Source organism: Pteropus medius, unplaced genomic scaffold (assembly GCF_902729225.1).
Source record: "Pteropus medius unplaced genomic scaffold, Ma_sr-lr_union100, whole genome shotgun sequence".
Taxonomy (NCBI): domain Eukaryota; kingdom Metazoa; phylum Chordata; class Mammalia; order Chiroptera; family Pteropodidae; genus Pteropus; species Pteropus medius.
Window position 1 is genome coordinate 744,223 of NW_024349799.1, and position 26,319 is coordinate 770,541.

Below are 26,319 nucleotides of genomic sequence, written 5' to 3' on the forward strand. Positions count from 1 at the left end.
AAAAAAAAAAAAAAAAAAAAAAAGAATGAAGTTGGATTCTTACTGCACACCATAAACAAAAATTAAATAAAAATGGATCATATATCTAAATATAAGGTCTAACATTATAAAAGTCTTTAAAAGTTTATAAAATGTCCACAAAAAACTGTACATGAATATTCATAGCAACAATATTCCTAACAGCCAAAAAGTAAAACCAACCCAAATGTCCAACAACCGATGAATGAATGAATAAACAATATGTAGTATATTCATACAATTAGATATTATTCAGCAATAAAAAAAATGAAGTACTGAGACATGGATGAACTTTGAAAACAGTGTGCCGCTAAGCCTATGAGAAAAGACCACATACTGTTTGATTTCTTTTACATTAAATGTCCAGAATAGGCAAATCTATAGAGACAAAAAGTAGATTAGTATTGTCTAGAGCTAGGGCACTGGGGGTGGTGGACAGGTGTAATGGGGAGTGACCAGTAACGATATGGGGCTTCTTTTTGAAAGGCAGCTCCGCTTACCTCTATACCACCAATGCCATGGAGGAGGGTTTCTTTTTGAAGTAATTAAAATATGCTAAAGTTAGATTGTTGTGACAGTTGCACAAAAAACATGTACACTATAAAATCAATTGCATGGTATGTGAATTACATCTCAATAAAGCTGTTAATTTAACTTGGAAGCATGATCTATGTGTAAATTCCACCAGAAAGTGGCAGAAAGTGAACTTTTCAGTGTTCTCACTTTTCTAGGTAAAGGGCTATCAATTAGAACTCATAAATCACAATCTGTGAAATTGGATGAGCTGCATAGCAATGTTCACTTAGCTATACAAATCTAAAAGTTGAGGTCAATATATGTGCCATACAGAGAAAAAAACTCATAAATCTTTAAAGTGCAAAAGTAAAAGAGAAATCGCCTTTATATTATCAATATTCTTCTTAAAATTTGTAAAAGCAGAGTTCAGCTGCCTTTTTATGTCAAGTTTTAATCTTTCACCATTCCTTATTTTTCTACTAACTACTGCTACTAAAATATTTGGTGTATTATCATTAGATTAATATGCACCACAAAAGTGAATAATGAGGGAAAAGTATTAGAAAAGAAAATTAGTGAATCTGCAACCACAAATATGCCTTAAAAATATGTGCAGTACTGGGAAAATATTATGAACATACTATGGAAAAATTCAAATTGAAATCTGCTAAGTTATAAAGCACTTCTGAATACCTGTATATTATCCACACTGCAACGGAAATACTAATACAAACCGTTTTGAGATTTAAAATGTAAAATTATGGTGGTTCAACCATGAGAAATAGGAATCAGTTAATTCAGTCAACAAAATAAAGGATTTATATGATCTAGGTAGATAAGAGTGTAAAAAAGTAACTTTTCATTTTTATTCTCCCTAGTCCTCCAGACAAATAATCAGGTTTCCAGGTTCTTGGCTTAAGAAGCTCAAATTGTCTTACTATTATTACATAATTAGAATGGATTTTTATTTGAACACATTGTATTGGGGAAAGAAAAACTATATTGTTTTCTTTAATTTTTTTTTAAAAAAGCAAACAAATAAATGTCATATGTTCCCTTGATACAGAGTATCAAAAAAAATTTATGCTGCCTTAAGGGAAATGTCCTCTCTATATATTCATGGTATATGTAAGAACGAAAGTAGATTAGCAGTAGCCAGGAAGGAGAAAAGCATAAGGTAATGTAAAGAAACCATGAATAGGCAAAATTGGCTGTTATGGTCTGAGTTCTAGACTAAAATGTCTGATTAGGCTTTGGGAAGTCACTAAAGAATAAAATCAAAATTTTACTTTACAAAGATTATTCTGGTGATGAGGACTGTCTAGAGGAAGAGTCAGGAGATGAGAGCTTATACATTATTTAGACAGTTATAACTCTCTTGGAAAAAAGTAACAAGGACATGAATCAAGGGGTTGAGATGAGGAAAAGGAGACAGAGGTGAGAGATAATAAGAAAGAACTGATAATGATTATGAAAATCTAAGAGTAAGAAAAAGAAAATGGTAAAGTTTGGGTGGCTGAAATGGGATTTCTAAACATAACTTGGAAAATTAGGAGGAAGATATGATTTGGGAAAGAAATGGTGACCTGGAAATGGTATTAAGTTAGCAGGTAAAAATTTCTAGTAGACGGCTGCAAAATCATGACTGAGAATTGAGAGATAAGAGTACATGGACAGAAAAAAAACGGGGGTGAGCAGATATGAGAGAGATCCCAATGAGAGGGATAACTATGTTATGGGCTATGAGGCAGAAGATGCTCCAGTGAAGGGAAACTGAGAATAGAGAATTAGAGGAGTTAATAAATAAGATAACTTTAGTGTTATAGAAGCCAGGGAAGATTTTAAAGAAAGAACAGACAGGTATTAATTTTTTAGGGTATATAATACTCAGGGTTTCTTTAGGGCAGTGAGACTATTTTATATGATATTACACTGGTGAATACATGTCATTATACATTTATCAAAACTCATACAGTACACAACACAAAGAATGAACTCTAAGGTAAACTATGAACTTCAGTTAATAATATGCCAAAATTGGCTCATCAATTTTAACAAATGTACCACAATGACACAAGATATATATTAAAGGGTAACTATGTGTAGGGGGAATGGAGTATGTGAGAACTCACTCTACTTTGCAATCAATTATTTTGTAAACCTAAAACTGCCATAATTTTAAAAAATGCTATCAAGTGATTTAAATTTAATTAATTAGATAAATAGGCTGATGTAGACTAAAAAAACTTTAAACTTAATGGTAGGGATAATTAACTTTCAGAAGGATAGTTTCAGTAAAGCAGCAGAGGTCTGAGAACACACAATAAGACAGCAAAAGAGATAAGATTCCTACCTTCAAGGACTTGACCATCTAGTATAGTACCAATGATAAATTATTATGGGGAAGAGTTAGGATATGAGAAGTCACAGACTACTCAGAGAGTTATTACAACTGTTTTGGAAAGAAGCGATAAGAATATATAAAAAATAATAGTAATATAGTATAATAGATGCTATGACAGGAAAGTGTTACAGGGGTCTGTGAGAGCACATGGAAGGAGAACCAAACAGAGACTGGGGAGGAAGGTAAAGGATTAGGGATAGTAAAGGGAAAGGCTTTTCAGGAAAAAAAAAAATGATGTTTAAGCTGAGATTAAAAGGATGGACAGAAGCTATACTAAAAAAAATTTTAAACCCTAAGTCTAGTTCATTGTTAAGTAATAAAGAATAAAATTAAGACAAGAAAAAACAATTTAAAGCTTATGAACAGAAAAGAAATAACAAAAGAGAAATTAATGAGTTAGAAAACAAAATATAAGAGAATATAATAAATGAGAAACTGTTTCTTTGAAAAGAGTTAAGGAGATTATTTGCATCAAGAAAAAGAAAAGCCCATTGTAATGGTGGTGCATAATTCACTTATAACCTTAGTTTAAAAGTTAAAAAAAAATGAATGTTTAAAAAATAACCATAACCACAATAATGTTATTGGTACATAATATAAAAGATGTAAACTGTAGCATCAGTAACTTAAAATGAAAGGGAAGAAGTAAAACATTTTTGTATGTTACCAATGTTAAGTTGTTATTAGCTTAATATAGGATGTTATAAATATAAGGTATTTTATCTAAGTCTCATGGTAACCACAAAGGAAAAACTTGCAGTAGATGCACAAAAGATTATGATAAAGGAGTCAATGCATAATGCTACAAAAAGTCATCAAATAACAAATGAAGTCAACATGAGAGGAAGCAAGAAACACAGAATAGTCAGAAAACAACAAAATGGCATTAATAAGTCCTTAGCTATCAATAATTATATTAAATGTAAATGGATTAAATTCTCCAATCAAAAGACAAAGAATGGCTGAATGGGTAAAAAGCAAGAACCAAATGACATGTTGCCTATAAGAGACTAACTTTAGCTTTAAGGAAATGAGAATGAAGAATTAGAAAAAGATATTTCAATCAAATTATAAACAGGAAAAAGCAAGAGTAGCTATAAATGTATCAAGCAAAAAAGACTTTGAGTTAAATGGTCAAAAGATGGTCAATTCATCAAGAAGATATAACAACTGTAAACATTTATGCACCTAACATCAGAGCACCTAACTATATAAAGCAAATACTAACAGGAAAAGGAAATGAACAGCAATACATTAATAGTTGGAGACTTTACTACCCCACTCTCAATAATGGATATATCATCCAGACAGAATCAATAAAGAAAACAGTGAATTTGAACAACACTCCCAACAAATGGACTTAACAGACATATTCAGAACATTCTGTCCAACGTAAGCAGCATACATATTCTTCTCAAGTGTATATAGAACATTTTCTAGGACAGATCATATATTAAGATACAAACAAGTCTCAATAAATTCGAGAAGACAGAAATTTCATAAAATATCATTTCCAACCCCAATGGAATTCAACTAGAAATCAACAATATGAGGACAGCTGGAAAATACATAAGTATGTGAAATTTAAATGACACACTCCTTAACAACCAATGGATCAAAGAAGAAATAAAAAGAAAAAAATTCAAAATACCTTAAATGAAAATGAAAATACAACACATCATATGGAATACAGCAAAAGCAGTTCCAAGAGGACAGTTTATAAACACATCAAGAAAAAAGAAGAGCTCAAATAAACAACCAAATTTTACACCTACATGAACTAGGGGAAAAAAAAAAGAATAAACTAAGCTCAAAGTTTGCAGAAGAAAGGAAATAATAAAGATCAGAGCAGAAATAAATGAAAAAGAGAATAGGAAAACAGAAAAAATAAAACTAAGAGTTGGTTCTTTGAAAATATTAAATGGACAAACCTTTAGCTAGACTAACAACCAAGAAAAAAGAGGAACCAAATAAATGTTACAAATGAAAAGGAAGATATTAGGGCTAATACCACAGAAATACAAAGGATCATGAGACTACTATGAACGGTTACATGCCAACAACTTGGACAACCTAGAAGAAATGAATAAGTTCCTAGAAACATACAACCAACCAAGACTTAATCATGAAAAGAATAGAGAATCTAAACAGACCAATAACTAGTAAGCAGACTGAATCAGTAATCAAAAACCTCCCAACAGAGAAAAGCCCAGGACCAGATGGTTTCGCTGGTGAATTCTACCAAATATTTAAAAAATACCAATTCTTCATAAACCCTTTCAAAAAAATGAAGAGGAGGGAACTCTCCCAAACTCATTTTAATAGGCAAGCATTGCCCTGATATAAGAACCAGATAAGAACACTGCAAGAAAACTATAGGCCAATATCTTTGATGAATATAGATGCAAAAATTCTCAACAAAATACAAGCAAATGGATTGAACGGCACATAAAAAGATCATAAAACATGATAAAGTGAGATTCATCCTTTGGATGTAAGGATGGTTCAATATCTGTAAATCAATAAATGTGATCATCACATTAACAGTACAAAAGATAAAAATCACACAATTGCCTCAATAAATGCAAAAAAGCATTTGACAAAATTCTAGATCCGCTTATGATATAATTCTAAACAAACTAGGTCAACAAGGAATGTATTTCAACATAACAAAGGACATGTATGACAAGCCCACAGCCAGCATCATACTCAATGGTGAAAACTAAAAGCTCTTCCTCTAAGATCAGGAACAAAATCAGGGTGCCTACTCTCATCACCCCTATTCAACAAAGTATTGGAAATTCTATCCAGAACAATCAGACAAGAAAAAGAAATAAAAGATATCTGAATTGGAAAGGAAAAAGTAAAATTACGTCTGTTTGCAGAAGACATGATCTTATATATAGAAAATCCAAGACCACCAAAAAACTATTAAAATAAACAAATTCAGTAAATTTTCAGGATACGAAATTGACATAAAAAAATCACTAAAAATAAATTATGTGAAAAAGAAACAAAGAGAACAATCCCATTTACAATAGCTTAAAAATACTTAGGAATAAATTTAATGAAGGCAGTCAAAGATCTTTACGATGAAAGCTCCAAGACAATGATGAAAGATGTAGAAGAATACACAAATAGAAAAGACAATCTGTGTTCATGAATTGGAAGGATTAATATTGTTAAAATGTTCATACTATCCAAAGTAATCTATAGATTCAGTACAATCCTAACAAGATTCCAATTACATTTTTTACACAGTAGAAAAATGATTCTAAAATTTGTATGGAATTACAAAACAGCAAGACAGCCTGAATAGCCAAAGCAAACCTGAGAAAGATCGAAACTGGAGGCATTACACATCTTGATTTCAAATTATACAACAGTATAGCACTGGCATAAGAACAGATATACAGATCAATGGAATAAAATCAAGAGCCTAGAAATAAACCCATGCACATACAGTCAACTAATATTTGACAAGGGAGCCAAGTATACTCAATGGAGAAAAGGTAGTCTTTTCAATAAATGGTGCAAGAAAACTGAACATTCACATGCAAAAGAATGAAACTGGACCCATATCTTACAACACTCATAACAATTAACTTGAAATGGATTAATGACTTAAATGTAATACATGAAACCATAAAACTCCTGGAAGAAAAATAGAGGGTCAGCTCCTTTATATTAAACTTGGCAATGATTTTAAGGATATGATACCCAAAGCATAAGCAACAAGACAAAAATAAACACAAACCAGGTGGGACTACATCAAAGTAAAAAGCTTCTGCACAGCAAAGGAAATGATAAAATGAAAAGGAAACAAAGAATGGAAGAAAACATTTACAAACTACATATCTGATAAGGGGTTAGTATCCAAAAAATATAAGGAACTCATACAACTCAACAGCAATAAAACAAATAATCAAATTACAAATGGGCAAAGGACCTAAATAGGCATTTTTTCCCAAAGAAGATAATGAAATGGCCAACAGGTACATGAAAAGGTGCTCAACATCCCTAATCACCAGGAACGTGCAAATCAAAATCACAATGAGATATCACCTCACACCTGTTAGAATGGCTATTATCAAAAAGACAAGAAATAACAACTGTTGGCAAGGATGCAGAAAGATAGGAATACTTGTACACTGTTGGAGGGGATGTATTTTGGTGCAGCTGCCATGGAAAACAGTATGGAGGTTCCTCGAGATTAAAAATATAACCACAATATGATCCAGCAATCCCACTTCTGGGTGTATATTCAAAGGAAATGAAATCACTATCTCAAAGAAATATCTATATCCGTATGTTTACTGCAGCATTATTTACAATAGTCAAGGTATGGAAACAACCTAAGTATCAATGGATAGATGAATGGATCGAGAAAATATGATTATACATATATAATGAAATTCAGTCATGAAAAAGGAAATTCTGCCATTTGTGACCACCTGAATAAATCTGAAGGCATTACACTAAGTGAAAGAAGTTAGACAGAGAAAGACAAATATATATGCCTGTTTTCACTTATATGTGGAATCTAAACAACACTGTATCGTATATTTGAAAGTTGCTAACAGATTTTTAAAGTTCTCACCACGAAAAATTTTAACTATGTGAGGTGATGGAAGTGTTTACTAACCTTACTGTGGCAATCATTTTGCAATACATACATATATAAATCATTCATCACTACATTTAAATCTTAAACTTATACAGCAGTGGTCTCCATCATTTTTGGCACCAGGGATTGGTGCTCCTATGAGAATCTAATGCCTGATGATCTGACGTGGAGCTGAAGCAGTGATTTATTTTGAACGTTTCAATGAATTGGCTTTTGCAAAAACAAAAACAAAAACAGTGAAATTTACCCAAGAGCTAAAAGAAAACCCGAAAAGACTAATAACAGTAAAACAAATTGAAAAAATTAGAAATTTTACTATTCTTCCAAATTTTCAAAGAACAGATAATATTCATTTTACGAAACTGACTATAACCTTATTTCTAAGACCATAATAAAAACAGACAAAAAATTAACTACAGAATATGCTAATAGATGGACTATACTCTAGTTCAAACTAAAATTCTAGTAAAATTAACATAAAAGGAATTCAAAAGACACAATAGAATTTAACCCAAGAATGTAAAAATTATTTAATATTAGCAATCTAGCGATATTAAAATATACATTACTTGTTAAATTAAAACTATATGAAAATCTGAATTGATGCTGAAAAAGATTCTGATAACATTTAACACCTTTTTGTTTTAAAAACACCTAGAAAACAGGCTATTTCCTTAGCGTGATAAAATGTACCTATTTCAAACCAACAACCAGTATCTTACTTAAGAATAAAACAGAAGTCGTTTACATTAAAATCAGAAGAGACAAGGCTAGCCACTCTTATTATAACTATATAACATTGTGGTGTAATTTCTGGTCAGTGCAATAAGCAAAAACAGCATGATTTTTAGAAATGAGATTACTTGCAGATAATGATTACATACCTAAACAAATCTTAAGAGTAAAACAACAATAAAATGCTTAATATCAATAAGAGAATTTGCTAAAGTATATGGATACAAAAATAAATATATTTAAAAGAAACCCAGAAGACATAACTGGGGAAAAGATTCTATTCAGAATAGCATCATAATTTTGTAACATCTGTACAAAACTGATGGGCAAATCAACAGAGATGAACAGATAGCTTTGAAACAGACAGATTAATATTTGATAAAGGAAACATAGAGTTATGGGAAAGGTATGGATTATTCAACCAATTATAGAAACAGACTGTTCTCCAACATTCAAGCCTGTTTCATTTCTCATTCCATATAGCAAAATGTATTTCAGGAGTAAAGAATTAAATGTAAAATAATTACCACACAACCAAATATTAAAGATCTAGAAGAGAATATAATAGAATATTTAACTGATTTCAAGACAACTCTCTAAACACAACAAAGAATTAAAGAAATCCAAAGAAAAAAGACTGAGATATAATTACATTAAAATGAGAAAACCTGTTATGTTAATCTCAAATTGTTGAAAACTGAAAGCCAAACAACTGAGAAAACTCCCACTATAAGTACAAGAGTTAATCTTTGATACACAAACATATGCAGGAGCTCTTACAATTAAGAAAAACTAAATAGAAAAAGAGGAAAAAAACCCCACTGAGAATGGAAATGATTAAAATTTCTTGCAAATACATGAAAAAAATATTAACTTCATCAGTAATAAAGAACTATGAATTAAAGAGGTACTATGATCTGCCTCTCAAGCTATAAAGATTTAGAAAAGGTGATTGTTATCTTGTGCTTGCCAGGTTGAAGTTACATAAATATTCTTATAAAATGCTGGTAGGATTAGAAATTAGTACTTAATAGCAAAAAATTTTACAATATATACGGCCTGAAATAAGTTCTTATGCTTTGGTCTAATAATTCTATTTCTCGAAATCTATCCTAGGGCAAGAAATTTTTAAAAATCTAAATGTCCAGTAATCACAGAACTTGACACAACAAAAAATTATTTTTGAAGAATATCAAAATATTGAGGAAAATGCTCACAATATAAAGTTTTTTAAAAAGATAACTTACTATATATTCTATGATTCCAGTTTTGTGAAACAAAAATAATCATAACTATGTCTATCCAAAAATAAAGACTGAAAATACATAAACAAATTTTAACAATAGGGTTATAAACATATGGTTTTTGTTTTATATTTCCTATAATAACCAAAGAAATAAAACATTATTTTAAAAAGATCATTCTGTGATGGAAGGAGATTTGACTTTGGGAAGTGAACACACAATTCATTACACAGATGACGTATTACTGAATTGTACACCTGAAACCTATGTAATTTTATTAACCAATGTCACCCCAATTAAAAAAAAATCATTCTGAAGGAAGTTAAAAACAACAATAACCAGTTAGGAATACAGAAAGTGAGTAAAGATTATATTTTCCTATAAATTTGGTAGTAACAGGCATGAAGGGGATAGATTATAGTTTGAAAGATAATAACTGAAAAAGCTTTGTTTTTGTTTAAAAGCAGGTAACGAACATGCATATTTTAAGAGAAGTATAAATCCAAGATAAAGAAAAGTTTCTGAAGAGCCTAGAGCAGGCAGAGAAGGTGAGAAGCATAAGTAAAGACAAGATAAAAAGGCTTTTCTGAAACTGATGGTGAACAAGAGAAGATGGCTCAACATAGAAATTTTAAACAAAGATGTAAGGCAGGTTTATTCTAAGTGGGAAAGGCCTGAATCATTCACTTTGCATTTCTATAGAATAGCAATGGCCTGGTGGGTGGCTGGTTTCAAACTAGTTTCCCAATTATCGCAATCACTGCATTTAATTAACAAGAGATGTGACTGATGTGTGTTAAAATGTTAACATGTGGAGAAAGAAGAAAGGTTAGGAAATATTGTTCTAGCAGATTGCCTCTCATATAGGAGGTCAAAAATTTGAACTGAATTCTTAGTGAGGTTAGAGATGACTCTTTGATTATAATGAAGGGTTTGAGAACAAAGAAATGGTGTATAATATTTCCTCTGAGAAACAAAGTTAAATAAGCAAGGGACAAGAAATTTGCCAAACAGTAGAGAAGACACTGTTGAAGTAAAGGAGCATGACTCTACAGTAACTATTTATATCACACTGATTTGATAATTTTCTCTAGTAATGTATGGTTGCCTAGGAGTAGAGAAAATAGATGTTAGAATGTTCTGATTAGAGAATTGATTATTGCCATATATGTAAGTGAAAGTGAAGAATAGTTTTGAGGGTATATTTTTAAAACAGTTGACAATGTATGAGTTTACTGGATAGGAAGGCAAATGAAATCAGAGGTGAGTGAGTAGGTCTATTGTGGGAAAAGGAAAAGCAGAAAAACTGGAGACAAGAAAGTATAACATCAGCTGAGTAAGATGTGAGCGAGTGAGAAATGTGGATATTAAAAAGGTTATGAAGTTATAGATCTCAGAAATACAGGCATTCTTAATAACAGTGACATCCAAAGTGTCGCTTTATTAATGTATCTCTAATTATACTGCCCAAACAGCATCTATCCAAAATTTTATTTTTATGAAACTGGAAAGGAAAGTAACACATACACATAGGTTGACCTTATGGGAATTTCAATTAAGTAATATTTTGTACTTTCTAGTACTGGTTCCCCAGAAAATCTCATGCAGATATATCAGGAAACTAGAGATCATTAAAATGATGATATAACAAGGTTTTACACATCGAAATCCACATGTAAATGGGTACATATCCAAGGGCTTAAAAAGAAATCAGATTTATAGCAATATAACAAACTGTACCCGTCTTCTTTGTTTCATTAGTATTTTTTGTAGGTACTAGCTTGTATTCATCAGTCATTACCCTTCTTAATCAAAAAGGGTATATTTGTTATGTCTAAGTATAGGAAAACCAAAACACCTTTTATAGGTTCAATCAGATTTTTGAAATTTAAATGATGATTCTGAAATGCATAAAAAAGGTATAAACAATTCAAAGACACCAAATATTTTAATGTAACTCTGTATTTTCTTAAACAGTTTATTATTTCTAAGGTATATAAATAAAATACAGTTCCTGCCCAGAAAGTTGTAACTGAACAATACAGTATTATTCACATATAAACATAGAAATAGCTGACAGTTGCTAGTTATAAGGTTTTCCAACAACTTACCACTGTCTTGAATCCAAGTTTCTAAGTTCTCTAAGAAGTTTTTCATTTTTCTTCAAGAGATGAAAGCTCCTCCTAGAGAAATTTATAAATATTTTCATCATCTTTCTAGTAAATGACATGACAGTCCTGGAAATATTTTCTACTCTACTCACGAAACTCTTAACATTTTTCTTGCCTCATACTTCTAACCAAAAGGAGAATAGACTCCAAAAAGAATTTAAGGAATATGTGTCATTATTTCTACTCAGGCCCTCATATGTTTCTGCCAGTGGATCATTATCTATTGGTCATTCAATTTTTCTTTGCAGATGCTGAGAGCTTCCCAAACTCATATCCAGGAAAAAATGAATAAAAATACTTAGAGATTCCTTCTCAAGAGTTTCAGAAAAAATGTGAGAAAGTTTTTCCTCATGAGAAATACAATAGTCTCAAAATCTAAATCACTACCAAGTAAGCATGTGTTAATTCGGATGAAATTTACTTTCTTTCTTGTTTTACATTATATGTATTTTTTTTTACACTACAAAGCAATGTATAAATTTTACCAAATATGTTCTATATATACAAAATATAGCTTCAGTTACCTGAGGTAAACTGTGGTCCAAAAATATTAAATGAAAATTCTGGAAATAAAGTTCATAAATTTTGCATACCATTTTGAGTAACATGAAATCTCCCTCTGTCCTGCTCTGTCCCACCTGGGACACGAATCATCCCTTTGTCCAGCGTATCCACTCTGTATACTCTACCCAAATGTTAGTCACTTAGCTGTCTCAGTTAACAGAGAGAAACCATCTTGGCATACTTTTGATTACAGTATATTGCTATGATTGTTCTATTTTATTAGTTACTATTATTAATCTCTTACTGTGCCTAATTTATAAATTAAACTTCATCTAGGTATGTATAGGAAAAAACATAGTTTATATAGGGTTCAGTACTATTGCGGTTTCAGGCATTCACTGGGGGTCTTGGAACATATCCCTCACAGATAAGGGGCATTACTGTATGTACAAAGTATAATCACGAAATCAATGCTTGCTGAGGTAAAGCATAGCCTCCCATCTTTAATTTTTCTCAAGTGACAATATACAAATGATTCTACAGCAAGAAAGTAGAATGTGTTTATATGAGTGGCAATTACCTGTATTTGAATATACTATAAGGCAAATTGTATTCCTGATATAATGTGGCTTTCCTATAAGGCAGAGATACGCCCTTCTAATAAATGGAAGGGTTTAAATCAAATCAGATTATAAACACTAGGCGAACAAGTAGAACTCCATCTCAATGCTTCACATCCATTTGAATTACTTTAAGAATTATTTGTCCAGTGATATCTGAGTTCCCTTACTACAAATTGAAAAAATAAAAAAATTTAAATAATAGTTCTATTTCTCTACAGTTTTCAGTATTGTAGAAATTTAAACAAGAAATGTATAATTCTTTACACTAGTGTACAATTTAGTATCTTACGTACATTATCTCAATTAATTCTCACCATTATGTGAGGGGGGAGTTATTTCCTCAATTTGTAGACTGTAGCCCAAGGCTCGAAGTTTAAATGATTCTAACCCAGGTCTTCCGATTTAAGTCTAATGCCTTTTCATTTAACTCCTACCTAACTTACTTGAATACTTTGTGGATTTATTGCAAGTTTTTAATGAAGTTTTGCAACATGCATAAGGAAAATTAAAAAAATGAAATCGAGATTCTTTGATTTGATGCTAAATCTTGAGTTAACTTCTCTGATACAAACAAGAAATGATCACACTGCTGTTTGTCTAAAAAATTACCAGGTTCATGTGATATAATAAGATATATATTTGAGCTTTACCTCTAGTTCCTGACACAGATCTCCTAAAACCCTTGCAATTTCCTGAGTGATGGAGGTGATGGGAGCATCTTACAGCGTTCCTAAATCCCTTGGGGGTTCCTGGGTAATTGGAACATCTTTTGTTCCAATACAGTGACTCTTGGTGGGCTCCTGGATAACTTAAGGATGAGTCCTTGTCACCAGAACGAGCAACCATGATTAGAAGGTTGGAACTTTCGGTTTCACCTCTGGGGCAGGAGGAGGGGCTGGAGATTGACTTAATATCAATCATGCCTATGTAATGAAGCCTCCATAAAAATCCCTAAACTACAGGGTTTAGAGAGCTTCCAGGTTGGTGGACACATTCTATACTCCAACTCCATAAGGACAGAAGCTCCTTCAGACTTCATCCTATGTACCTCTTCACCTGGCTGTTCATCTATATCCTTTAATTATCCTTCATAATAAACTGGTGAACATAAATAAATGTTCTGTGAGCCACTGGAGCTAATTATCAAACCCCAGGAGAGCATTGTGGGAACCTCTGTTTTATAGCTGGTTGGTCAGAAGTATGGGTGGCCCAGACTTGCAGCTGGTGTCTGGAGATAGGGAGGGGTAGTGTTGTAGATCTGACCCCTTATTAGTGCTAATTCCAGGTAGTGTTGGAACTGCTTGATGTGGAAAATCCACATAATTTGGTGTCAGAAGTGTCATGAATAAGGAAAAACAGTTTTTCCTATTAGCTTACAAGAAGGTTTGAAACATAAGATTTTTTTTTCAATTATATGAGCTATAATTTCTAAATCAGTTCTACAATTTATTACTAAAATGTTAATAGTTAATATATTGGATTAGGTTATCTTTTTATTCCTCGAATCCTAATATAATTCAGTGGTCTCAAAAAAAAATATCTGACCACTGGTCAAATAACTAATTGGTAGATAAAATTTAGTGAGGAAAAGAACAGAGACAAATGCTCAATCAAAAGATAAGATTAATGTGTAAAAAAAAAAAAAAGAAAAAATTTCTTTTATTCTTACCTTTTGTCCCAGGAATTCATTCCTAATATACTAAGAAGCAATCTGCAATAATAAAATGCTGACTGAGGCTTCTGAGGTACTGGTTCATCTTGCTCCACAGCTTTCATGTTTAAGTCATTAAAGTGTTTCTCAACAAATTCTTTTTCTTCTGTATGTTGTTTAAGGATAGCATTAATAACATCATTTTCTTGTTTTTCAGAAATGCACACGGGTTGTGGAGCAGGAATATTAAGTGAGATTCCAGTTCTCTGTAAGCATTCAGGACTAGTTACACCTAAATATTGCAAAAGCTCATCAAGAACATCATCTTCATCTCTTATCGTATCCCACGTTGGTACAGTTTCTCTAAATCTTCTTTTAAACTGAAAGGAAATCCCATCTTTTTCTGTTATGTCTTCTAGGCATTCATTAGATGTAGGAGGCTCTTCTGGTTTCTCTTGGTGAGACAATGAAAGGATGAGAGATGTAGGTTCTGACAAGCCATTTACAGGAGGTGGTCCATACAGGATGGCAGAATCCCATGAATATTTTCCGGAGAGATCGCGTACTATGATTCTGACATTTGAATTGGCTGATGCAAGGCCAGCAGATAAACCCCCTCCAGGTATACTCTCTTCTGATCTGATCTGGATACAGGACACCAAGGTTGTATTGTTCAACACAAAGAACTGGATATTTGGACTCTCAAAGAGTTCAGGAGAAAGTTCAGTACTTTCACTGTAATGATTGTCATGATTTTCACACACCTGACTTGTTAACATAGCAGGACCACCACTCATTGGATAATGGCCCAAGTGATTTACCAGATGCGTAATAACAGTGCGGGCAGCTATAGAGATTAATCCTTGTTGCATTTGAGTTTTCACTAGAAATAAAAAAAAAATAAGGGAGTAGGAATATTGTTGCTTCCTAGAATGTCATATAATAATGAAACATTAGACAACAAGTAGGGATTTCAGCACATTATTGAAATCGCATTAGAATATTTCAGTAATTATTAACATTTCCAATTTAGACTGTATTACAGGAATGATAGGAAAGCAGAAAACTGTTCTGTGATGAAGTTTTATTGTTAATTTTGTAAGGAAGCCCTTTTTGAAATTTCTGCTTATGGTCTTAATTTAAATTTAAGCCTTTAAATGTACATGACACCTTCAAAGAAGGATCGAAAGTTTTAGAAATCACTTAGCATAGATTAGAAAGTCAAAGAAATCCAACTGATAAATTTTTTAATCGCATGAGCAGATTCAGAAACACAGTTTACAGCATGTCTCAAATGTCAATTATAGGTTTTATCAATGATGTAAAAGTTTCAGAGATGTGATCTCTCACCAAACTTTAGGAGTCAGGATTAATTTAAACAGTGAGTCAGTGTAGCCAGTATATGCCAAGGAAGTTTTATTTTAAAGGAAAAAATACTTCATGGCCCCGCTTATGTATTTTTTCCCTAAGGTATTCTTCTGGGGTACTGTGGTCTAGTTTGAGCAGCTAGGTATATGCAGGAAGAATTTTTTTTTCTTCTTTAAGCATATTAAGGAAAGCAAACAGATAAGGAACATGTATGTCCATATGAATAACTTAAAAAAAAATCATAGGAAATGGTAAAAAAAGAAAACTCAAAGAATACAGCAGTAAGAGGTAAGAAAAGGCAAGATACCTAATGGCAGGACCTGAAAAAGGCAAAGAGAGGGGAAGGGAGAAAGAAGACAAGAGAATACAGAGAAAGAGAGAGAAAGAGTAAAGGGAGGAAGGAGGAAGTGGAGATAGACAATAATTTGTCAAAGAACACTAGCCCAAGACTGTCAGTGTGATTTTAAATAGGGTTGATGTGGAATGGAAACCAGTTCAGGAATGAGTCAGGTCAAGAAGTGAGGACAATTTGGTGATGTTTATCTTGATAATTTTCATCTAGGAGACAGGAGGAAAGTTGTCATTGGTAAAGTATTAATCATTCATGTAGGAAGAGAATGTTTAATTGTTTATGTGTGTGTTTACAGTGTTCTTATCTTAGTCATAGACATGATTACAGAATGACTGTGTCTCTGTATTCTATCAAAGTTACAGAGTGATCTTGTCCGAGCACTGTTTATATTCTAAAGGTTAATCATTTGGGAATACTATGGCCTATCTGCCAGAATACAGATTTGGGAGTGTCCTGATGATCAAAGTATTACCTATAGTTGATGAATTCCTTAATTTTAAGTGTACTTTGTGTTAAATTTTGGTAACTGTATGGAACTGTGTAACCACCAATGTAATATACAGTAAAACTCTCACATCAAAAAAGGGATAACTTTTTTATGTATATCATACCTCAATAAACCCAACATTAAACAAAGTTTATTAGGAGACTAGCTTGTGTATTACTTAAAAAGAGGTTAAGAGAAGAATAATGTCACATTTTCAAGGCCATCAAGATTCAGAACCAACACCACGGGGTACAGGTAGAGTCAGCAACAAACCAGCTGCTATGCCTTTAATACTAATAACATCTTCATTATTCCAACTCTATGGAATAACAGTTTTCTTTGGGTTTTGGTTGATTTTGAGATGTTAGAGTATCAAAATTTTAATCTTTTCCATTATCAATCAACTTTTATGTCTACATGCATGTACCTATGAACACTTTTCAGTAACTCAATTACATTGAGCTGTTCTAGACATTATGTTTAGAGCTGGTTCCGAAAATCAGTTATTCTACACTAGATAACACAAAATGATTAACCTTAATTCAGTTCAATATTTTCAAGATTATAAGCAAAGTAAAAAGATATGTATGTCACTAGATGAGAAACAGAGGGGTGGCTTGAATCTGTCTGCTTTTCCTTCTCTAATTATAACTTAGAATATAATGAACGTTAACACCGTAGGGGGCCTTACAGATAATCTACCCAGTACTTCTCATTTTGCAAATGAGAACAAATGGGTTCACAGAATTTAAGGGATCTGCCTGTCATAGAAGATTTTACATAAGTACTGGTCTTCTGCTTCCCAGCTCAGTGTTATTGTCATCCTTACAACAACTCTGATTTCCGTATTTTTCTCTTATTCAACTACACTTTTCCTTTGGAAAATCACGATGACATATACAAACAATAAATTAAAAACTTTTTTGTATAGAGTAACTTCAAAAAGTATTACTTAGCATAAATTACTGAATAAATGGCCATGATAAACTGAAAAAGCTCATAAGACTAAACCTCATTTTAAATAATATAAATTATAAAGATTTTAAAAAATTTTTTGATGAAAAAAATTTTTTTTCCCTTTTTCTTCCTTTTGAGTGATAAGCTTAAATAGGTGACTTGTAAGCAGTGAATCTTTTGTGCAGAACATTTCTGAAGCAAAAGACTGTAATTTAATAGAAATAAATCACAGAGAAGGAAGAATTCCTGATTCTGCCTCTGGCTTGCTCTGTGATCATGGACAAATCACATAAAACTCCTTAACCGCCATTTTTCTCTAAGAACAACAAAGACTTTTTGTAAAGATAAACTGAAAATTTATATACAAAGCTAGATATAACAGAAATAGAAATCATTCAATTTTGAGAGCACTGTAAGTAGCACAGGGTTTATGCATTCTTTTTTTCAAACTTGCTTACAAATAAACTGCAAGAATGAGCCAGCTCTTTCCCTGAAACATAAACCCTTCAGTCTAGATACCAGTCCATCCTATACATGCTCTTCCCAAAAGAGGAGATAGTGGGAATGCAATTTAGATGAACTTGTTCAGAAATCTGTCACAATTATTAACACTGAGAACACTTAAAAAATATATTTAGATTTCAGATACAGATAAAAACATTTTCTTTCCTAAGTTGTTTAAATTTAGGATATATATGAATATAAAATGATAAAAATCTCTGAACTTGTTAAGTGAGCAGTTAGATTTTTGAGTTATAAACTACAGAACATACAAACATTTCTTCGACATATCTACTTAGGTGTAAAGAAAACACATGAAATGCTCCAATTCAGAAATTTAAAATGAAATTCTAAAATAACCAGCCTTGTGAGCACAGGCAAAATGAAGATATCGATGCTTCTAAGGCTTTGTGTAACTACCATTCATTTAAAAAAGTCTATTCAGGGTTGTCTTTTCAGATTGTCAGATTAAACAAACCCTACAGCATTTGCAGCAAACCCATAATTACAGATTATTATGGCATACAAAAGCAACAAGACATAAAAAGCTGCTGCAATTCACTGCACTGTAATAGAACATGCAGAGGAAGTTAATTTTGGCAAATGCCTTAAATATTAGCTTTGCATATTATGTATTCGTGAAACTATAATTAGGACAGAATGAATTCTTTGGAGCCTCCTTTCACTCTGACCTTGCAAATGATGACTTTTTGCTAATAAGACTACTGCCATTTGACAAAAAGCCAACTTTACTAGCTTGCTTTATTCTTTGGTAAATTTAATAATTACAGCTACTCCTGCCAATAGTTGTAAAATCAGACTTGTTCAACCCAATACTGAGCTTATTAGGGACACTCTGTGTTTAGAAATCTTTGGCCAAATAAGTACGGGAGGTGACAGAAGCATGCCTTAGGTAAGGGCACAATGATTAGTCATTTTTATCACATTAAAAAACCCCCCAAAACCTGCAACATGTAGTCACTACACACCACAGAATCATCGGCTGTCAGCTCACAGCTATTCCTAAAAGGTTCTACGTTTATTTGGTCCTTAATACCTTTAAGAAAATCCAAAGGGAATAACTGAATACATTTAAAGAATAGTCCTCCACAGAGTATCTGGTATCAATATAAAGCTCAGCTCTTTAAATGTTCACCTGTGTCTTTTAAAGTGACTGTTAATGGTACAGTAAATTTAGTATGAAATACATGAAAACTTCCCTTTACCTAAGTAAACTATTTATTTCACTGTTTAAGATATACACTATACTGCCCTGAATCAAACTTTATCATTTTACACCTTTAAAAATGTAAAAAGCCACTAATCTTTTCATATAACTGTTTTTAAAAGAAATACTTCATTTTACCAAGCTAAATCTAAATAATTATGTCACCTATATCAATTACTGTCTAAATTATTTTGCTATAATGTACTGCCCAGTATATATCTATTATATCTGAGCTATAATTTAAATCTTATATTCCTATTTCACTTGTATATTTGTGTTCTAGACAAACTATTAGCAACTGTGGTCAATCCAAAACTCTAGCCCTGTTTCCTTGATATGTTAACTTTATATCTTCACTTTCATTCGATGTCACCAAATCCATTATCATGGCCACATCCTAGATGTTTTAGTCATTTATAAATATTTGCCTTTAAAACTCAAATTCTTAATAGCTTACTCTTCAATCACAACCTCCTAGCCTAGAGATTTCCCAATTTTGTTTTGTAGAGCCCTTGGAGATTAACAGAAGTCAGTAAGATCCTGGCCTCTACCCTGCTGCAGCTCTCTTTAAAAAAGTTTTACATATTTGGCTTCCTTGTGAAATTTATTTGAAGAGTTTCCACTGCTTAAAAATTCATTTTAAAAGCCACTGCCCAAACACACTGATGCTTTTAGTAGTTCTCAATCTTAGCTGCATATTAATCACCTGCAAAGCTTTAAAAAATCCCAGTAATCCCAGATCAACATATCAAAATCTCTATGGTGGGACTGGAGCATCAGTATTCTAACAAGAGCGAAGACTGAGAATCACTGTTCTAACTTATTACCAAGCACATCTACTTTCTGACTCACTGGACCACTCCATTTTCTTCCAACTTATTAGCCATTTCCTAGCATCAGGTCAATCCTTACCAAGCCTAGATTCCATGGTTAAACCATATACCAATATCCTGAAAGCCATAATTCCCTTGTATTTCTGCCATACCCACCTTACTGAGTGTTGATTGCTACAAATAAAACTTTGCAGTTCCCATTTTCTATTGGGCCTTCAATAACTTCTGTCAATCCCCTTAATTTACTTCCATTTTCTTCTTCTTTCTGGTCTCAAGAAAAGGGCTAATATTAGCATTTACACTTTCCAGCTCACCCCTCAGGAACTTCACTCTATTAATGATGATCCCCTTGCCACCTTCCTTCTCAGCCTTCTCAGTTTGTAATTAATTTCAACTCTCTTCATTCTTAAAACTCCCTTAACTCTGAATCATCCTTTAGCTTACCTACTGTTTTATCACTTTTTTCTTTTTCTTTTCTTTTTTTTTTAACAGTCAAGCTTCCTTAAAGAGTATTTTTGACAAACGGCTCTCCTTGCTTAACTCCTGCTTGCTCCTCACCCCACACCATCCAGTGCTGCCTCCTATTTCTCTGCAAAACTAAAGCAGACATATTTGTCAATGTTTTTGTGTTTGACCTTTCTATTCCTTAATACTGTTGGCCATTTAAAAATTGTTATCCTCTCTTCATTTCTGAAAAAATTACTCTCTCCTATTTTTCCTTTCTCTCCAACTTTTTTTCCTCAGAACACAAACACACATGTAATTATATATTCCTAGCAGAGACCTCTTTGCTAAGGTCTGGATCTGCATATACAACAAACTGTCCGCTAGATATCTTCATATAAATATCCAACAGGTACCCCTAACTGAACCATTTCCAACACTGCCTTCCTCATATTCCCTCCCACCCCTTCTCATATTCTTGGTCTAATTTGGGGAAAATCTAATTTAAGCCTTTAGCAACTCTTGCTTGGCCTATGGCAAAAGCCTCATGATTAGTCTCTCTCCTCCTGGGTTAACCTCCCCAAATTATTCTAACATATCGGAGATCAGTGAACTTCTCTATAAGGGGCCAGAAAGTGAATATTTTCGGCTTTATGGGCAATTACTGTTGCAATTACTGTTTTTGCACAAAAGCAGCCATAAAGATACATGAATAAACAGCATGGAGATGTCACAATAAAATTTATATAAACAAGTAGTAAGTGTGGGCCATAATTTGCTGACTCCCATAAAATACTATTGTCAAAATGCTCTTAATACTAATCCTATCTTGTATATCACCTCTTTAAAATCCTTCAGTAATTGCTAGGTTCCTCTGGGGCACCTCTGTTATCTTTTTTTTTTCCTCCCCGCTCCCCCTGCCCCGCACCACTCTACACACACTTCCACCCCTGACCTATGGATGTTGCCATTTCTCCTTAAGAATGGGATCTCTAAAGGCGGGGCGTCTCCTCCCACATGCTTGCAGCGTGCACCTGAGGGCTGGCGCACCCGGGGCCTGGTCCGTGGCTCCACCTGGGGCGCGAACCCAGGACCTTCTGCGTGTAAACCAGACGTGCTAACCACTACACAGAGGAGCCACCCCAACCTCTGTATCTTGAATGCACTTTTATTTTTATAATCATGAAGTTATTTGTTAACAACTTTTCCTTATATCAGATAGTAAACTCTCTGAAAATAGAAGCAATGTGGCTTAAAAAAATGTTAATGAGTTCACTCTGTGTCAAAAACTATGCGAAGGGTTTTACACATATTATCTTATTTAGTACTCAAAACAACCCTATGAAGGAATAAATATTATTATCCTCATTTTACAAATAAGGATACAGTCACTCAGCTATTAAATGAGAGTCAAAATTCAATACCAAGTCTGTCAGACTCCAAAGCTAAATCTTTCATTCGATTATATAAATCCTATGATGTACACAGTAAAATATCAAAGAGAACTTATCAGAATAACTTAACTAGAAGTATAAAGGGAATGTTACCACATATATCTTAATAGTGCCTCTGAAGTTATTTCTTAAAAAATTAACTTTGCTGTAATATACATGGTGAGGTAAACAACTACAAAGTAAGATATAGCCTCCTCTATTATTTCTACCCGTGGCCTCAAACCATGCTTCAAGAGAACCCAAACGATAGTGTCTTGAAGAAAATTCATTTTACCTTCTGTTACTGGCTGGAGTTTAGAAGATCGTTCTGAATCAGGAGAGTGCAGAGGTTCAGGCTCTTTCAGGCTTTCCAAATGCATAAAAGGATCGTAATCTACAGATGCCAAGTCTGCAAGGCTTATTGGAAAATACCTTGGGTTGCTAAAACACTGAGCTCCATAAACACATCCATGTAATACCTGAAAACAGAGGGGGAAAAAATATAAGTTTTCCTTTTCAGTGAAAATAAATAAATAAAAGGAGGAAAAAAAAAGTCCACTGGTAATACAAGAACTTGACAAAATTTTAAATATTTTAAAACTTAGCTCTTCAATCAAGGTAGAATTTAATACCTCTTAAGCAGAATAGTAAAATTTAACTAATGATTCTTATATTCAACTAAAATTTGAATGCTTTCAAAATTCTGCAATAAAATAACAGTGTCTTATAGGAACTACTTTTTAAATAAATCTACATTCTTAGAAAATACCTAGCTGTAAAACAATGAAAATTAATATGTTATTTCTTTAGGTTTTAAACCCTTGGTTACCAAATAAATAATAAAGCAAAGAAGCTTACCTTATAAATGCAGTTGAGGACAGATTTTTCTATTTTATCATTTTCTGCTCCTGTAGCATGGACTGGTTGGAGCAGTGTCTTTAGGGGTAAGGCCATGATCCAGTCCAGAAGGCACAGAAGTAAGGACACCACCAACTGTAACAACAACAAAAAAGATCATTATTATTGAAATTAATAAAATAGGAGCTTAAACACTCACCAACTTATTTTTTGTTTTCCAAATTTATTTCAGGAACTATCAACCTTATGTTCCAACATTAAGATTTACTTAGACTTAACTGATTTTAAGATGTTGTATATAAACATTATTGTGAGTTTCTTCCCTATATTTTAGGACAAGCACAATTAAACCTTAAGTATAAGAGGAGGAATGTCAAAAAAATTTTTTTAATTAAAAACACTGAGCTTAAAAGACAATAGTCATCAATTAGCTATATTTGTTCAACTGCCCATGGAATGGAACACAAATGAAAAGTTTTAGTTCACACATATTACAATCACTTTCTCATTCATTTTCTAATTTAACAACACCTCACTAATTATCCTCCCAGAAAGACTATCTTAATCACTTTCTGAAACGGTTACTAATTTTTTAAAATGAATCGTTCCACTGGACACTTTTAATCTAATGGACGTTATAACCAAAACTGTTTTATCCAAAATGTGGAGTAAAACAGCAGTACTTATGTGGTCCATTTTATTGGATAAAGAATCATAATTAGTACCATAAAAGTCTAAGTCAAGTAACAGTAATGCTGGTCTAAATCTCCCAACATATCCTCCAACAGAATAAAGAACAAAAAGAACCAATAAAGTATCACAAAACCCACAGATTCAGTTTCACCAGAAAACAGAACATCCAAACTTCAAATTATGTGTAAATAGAAAATATATGGCAAATCTCAGTGAGCTGTTTCCCATTCTCCCATTGCAAGCTTTCATGAAGATCAAGAGCAGTTTGGGAAAAGCTGTAAAAGGGAGGAGGGACCTAGGTACAAACCTAAAAACCACCCACAAAGAGAAAGTCCACCCTCAGTGTGAGAACTGTTGTAGTGACCACGAACTGTTAATATCAAACATTAGAGTAAAGCTAAGAAGAGCACAACAAGAATTGTACTGCCAAAATAAAATGTAAATAACACTCCTGATGGATTTAAAGTTCACATAAAAAAACAGTTTTGTACTGCTAAACTTAATTTACTGTGAACCAAAGGAACTGTGGACTGAACTAGAAATATTATTAGAGAAGAATGAGGAAAGACAATGCTGGAAGTAAAAAGGAAAGAAAAATCGAGATGGCTAAGAAACACTAAAAATTGTTTAATATGTGAGAGGCAAAGGTAAAAGATGACAAAAATAGGGTTAAAATACTGAACGCAGTTTTTCAATGACTATCATATAGAAATAAAAAAAAAACTATTATAATAGTCAGTGTAAGGAAACAGAAAAGAACAACAAAAAAGGAAAAATAAAAAGTCTCTACCAGAAGATTCAAGAAATAAAAGAGAAGTTCAAATCCCGATTAGCAATGCTGAATGACCAACAAGGAAACACACTGACCAAGAGAAAATAAAAGAAAGATGGAAAGAGTATATGGAAAATCTATACAGAATGAGAGAATAGGATGAGAGATATGTTTGAGGAAGATTCCTATAAGGAAGAACCCGTAATTCTAGAAAGTGAAATGAGAGCTGCCCTAAAAGTAGTGGGAAGAAATAAAGCACAGGGGTAAATGGGATACTGAGAGAATTATTTCAAGTCACAGAGACTAAGTCTATTAAAGTCTGAATAAGAGTATGTCTACAAATATGGAAAACAATACAATGGCCTGAAGACTGGAAACATTCGATATATATCCCAATCTTCAAGAGAGAAGATATTAAAGAGTATAGTAAGATTAGTCTATGTTTTATAGATTGCAGCCTTTGACTGCGTGGATTATGAAAAGCTATGTTCTGAAAGAAATGGGCATGCCTCAGCACTTGACTGTGCTGATCTTTAACTTGTACTGTGGACAGGAAGCCACTGTCAGGAAAGAATAGAGAGACAGAACAGTTTTGTATAGGCAAGGTGTCCAACAAGGGTGCATTTTACCTTTCTGTTTGTTTAATCTGTATGCAGAACACATCATACAAAAAACTGGGCTAAGCTCAGAGGAAGGAGGAGTGAAAATTGGTGAAAGAAATATCAGGAACACTGGAAGAAAGTAGCAATGATCTAAAATACTTTCTGATTAAAGTAAAAGAAGAAAGAGCTGAGGCAGGAGAGCATTTTAACATTTAGAAGGCAAAAATCATGACCACAGAAAATATACAACTTTAGCACAGATAATGAAAACACTGAAATTGTTAAAGATTTTGCTTACCCTGATTCAGTCATCAATTCAAATGGAGACTGCAGCCAAGATATCAAGAGAAGGCTGAGACTTGGTAGGGCAGCAGTGGAAGAATTAGGAAATATCACCAAAAGCAAAGATGTGTCATTTGAGACCAAGGCTAAGATCATTTACAGCCTCGTATTCCCCAACACTATGGACACATGCGAAAGCTTGAGAGTAAAGAAGGCTGATAGAAAAAAGAAAAACTGACTCATCTGAAATATGGTGTTAGAGTAGAACTGTACAGATAACCTGGACTGCCAGAAAGATAAATATGTGTGTGCTAGAGCAAATTAAGCCTGGAACATCTTTGGAGGCAAAAATGAGAAAACTGAAGCTGTCTTACTTTGGGCACATCATGAGAAGGCAGGGTTCTTTGGAAAAGACAATAATTCTGGAAAAAATAGAAGGCAGCAAGAAAAGAGGAAGACCAAATATGAGACGGACTGACTCCATAAAAGAAGCCACAGGCTTTAATCTCCAGGAGCTGAGAGGGCTGTTGAGGACAAGACATTGTAGACATCACTCATTCATAGGGTTGTCAGAGCTAACTCGACAGCACATAACATACACGAAAATATGAGAATACTGAAAAACTGTACTGGTAGATAGAATATTGAGTACAATGAAAGAACTTAGAAGTACAAACAGAAAAGGTAATACTTTGGAAAAGAAGAATGTTAAGAGGGAATGAAGAGAAATCCTTTGGAAAATATGTAGTGGAAAAAAAAAACCCCACAGAAATTTAGGTTCCCGCAAATCTTTCAAAAAAATTAAAAAACTGATGGACCTGTAATTCCTCTCTTCCTTAAAAAGCATCATCCAATAAAGGCACTATATACTTTGTTAAACTTCCAGAAAAAGAAGTTCTTGAAGTAGGAATCTAGTAAATCATCCTAAGCCACCAACCCTGTCAACAGATATGCAGAGGCAGTCTTCGTCTATACAAAATTACTATAAAAATAAGGCATAAAATGAGAATCTAAAA

The 26,319-nt window shown here is 32.9% G+C and overlaps 1 protein-coding gene across 7 annotated transcripts in view; it reads right to left on the reverse strand.

Annotated features, from left to right (window-relative positions):
* RALGAPA1 (Ral GTPase activating protein catalytic subunit alpha 1) overlaps positions 1–26,319 on the reverse strand; it is a 211,538-nt gene that overhangs the window by 59,441 nt on the left and 125,778 nt on the right. For all 7 annotated transcript variants that reach the window (XR_005657968.1, XM_039885675.1, XM_039885669.1 and 4 more), the window contains 4 exons: positions 22,955–23,089; positions 22,392–22,575; positions 14,512–15,376; positions 11,656–11,727 (listed from right to left, as the gene is read on the reverse strand). Coding sequence is in view for 6 of the 7 variants with exons in the window: in XM_039885675.1 (XP_039741609.1) it covers positions 11,656–11,727; positions 14,512–15,376; positions 22,392–22,575; positions 22,955–23,089 (1,256 nt within the window). In the remaining variant the exon portion in view is untranslated. The remainder of the gene's footprint in view (positions 1–11,655; positions 11,728–14,511; positions 15,377–22,391; positions 22,576–22,954; positions 23,090–26,319) is intronic.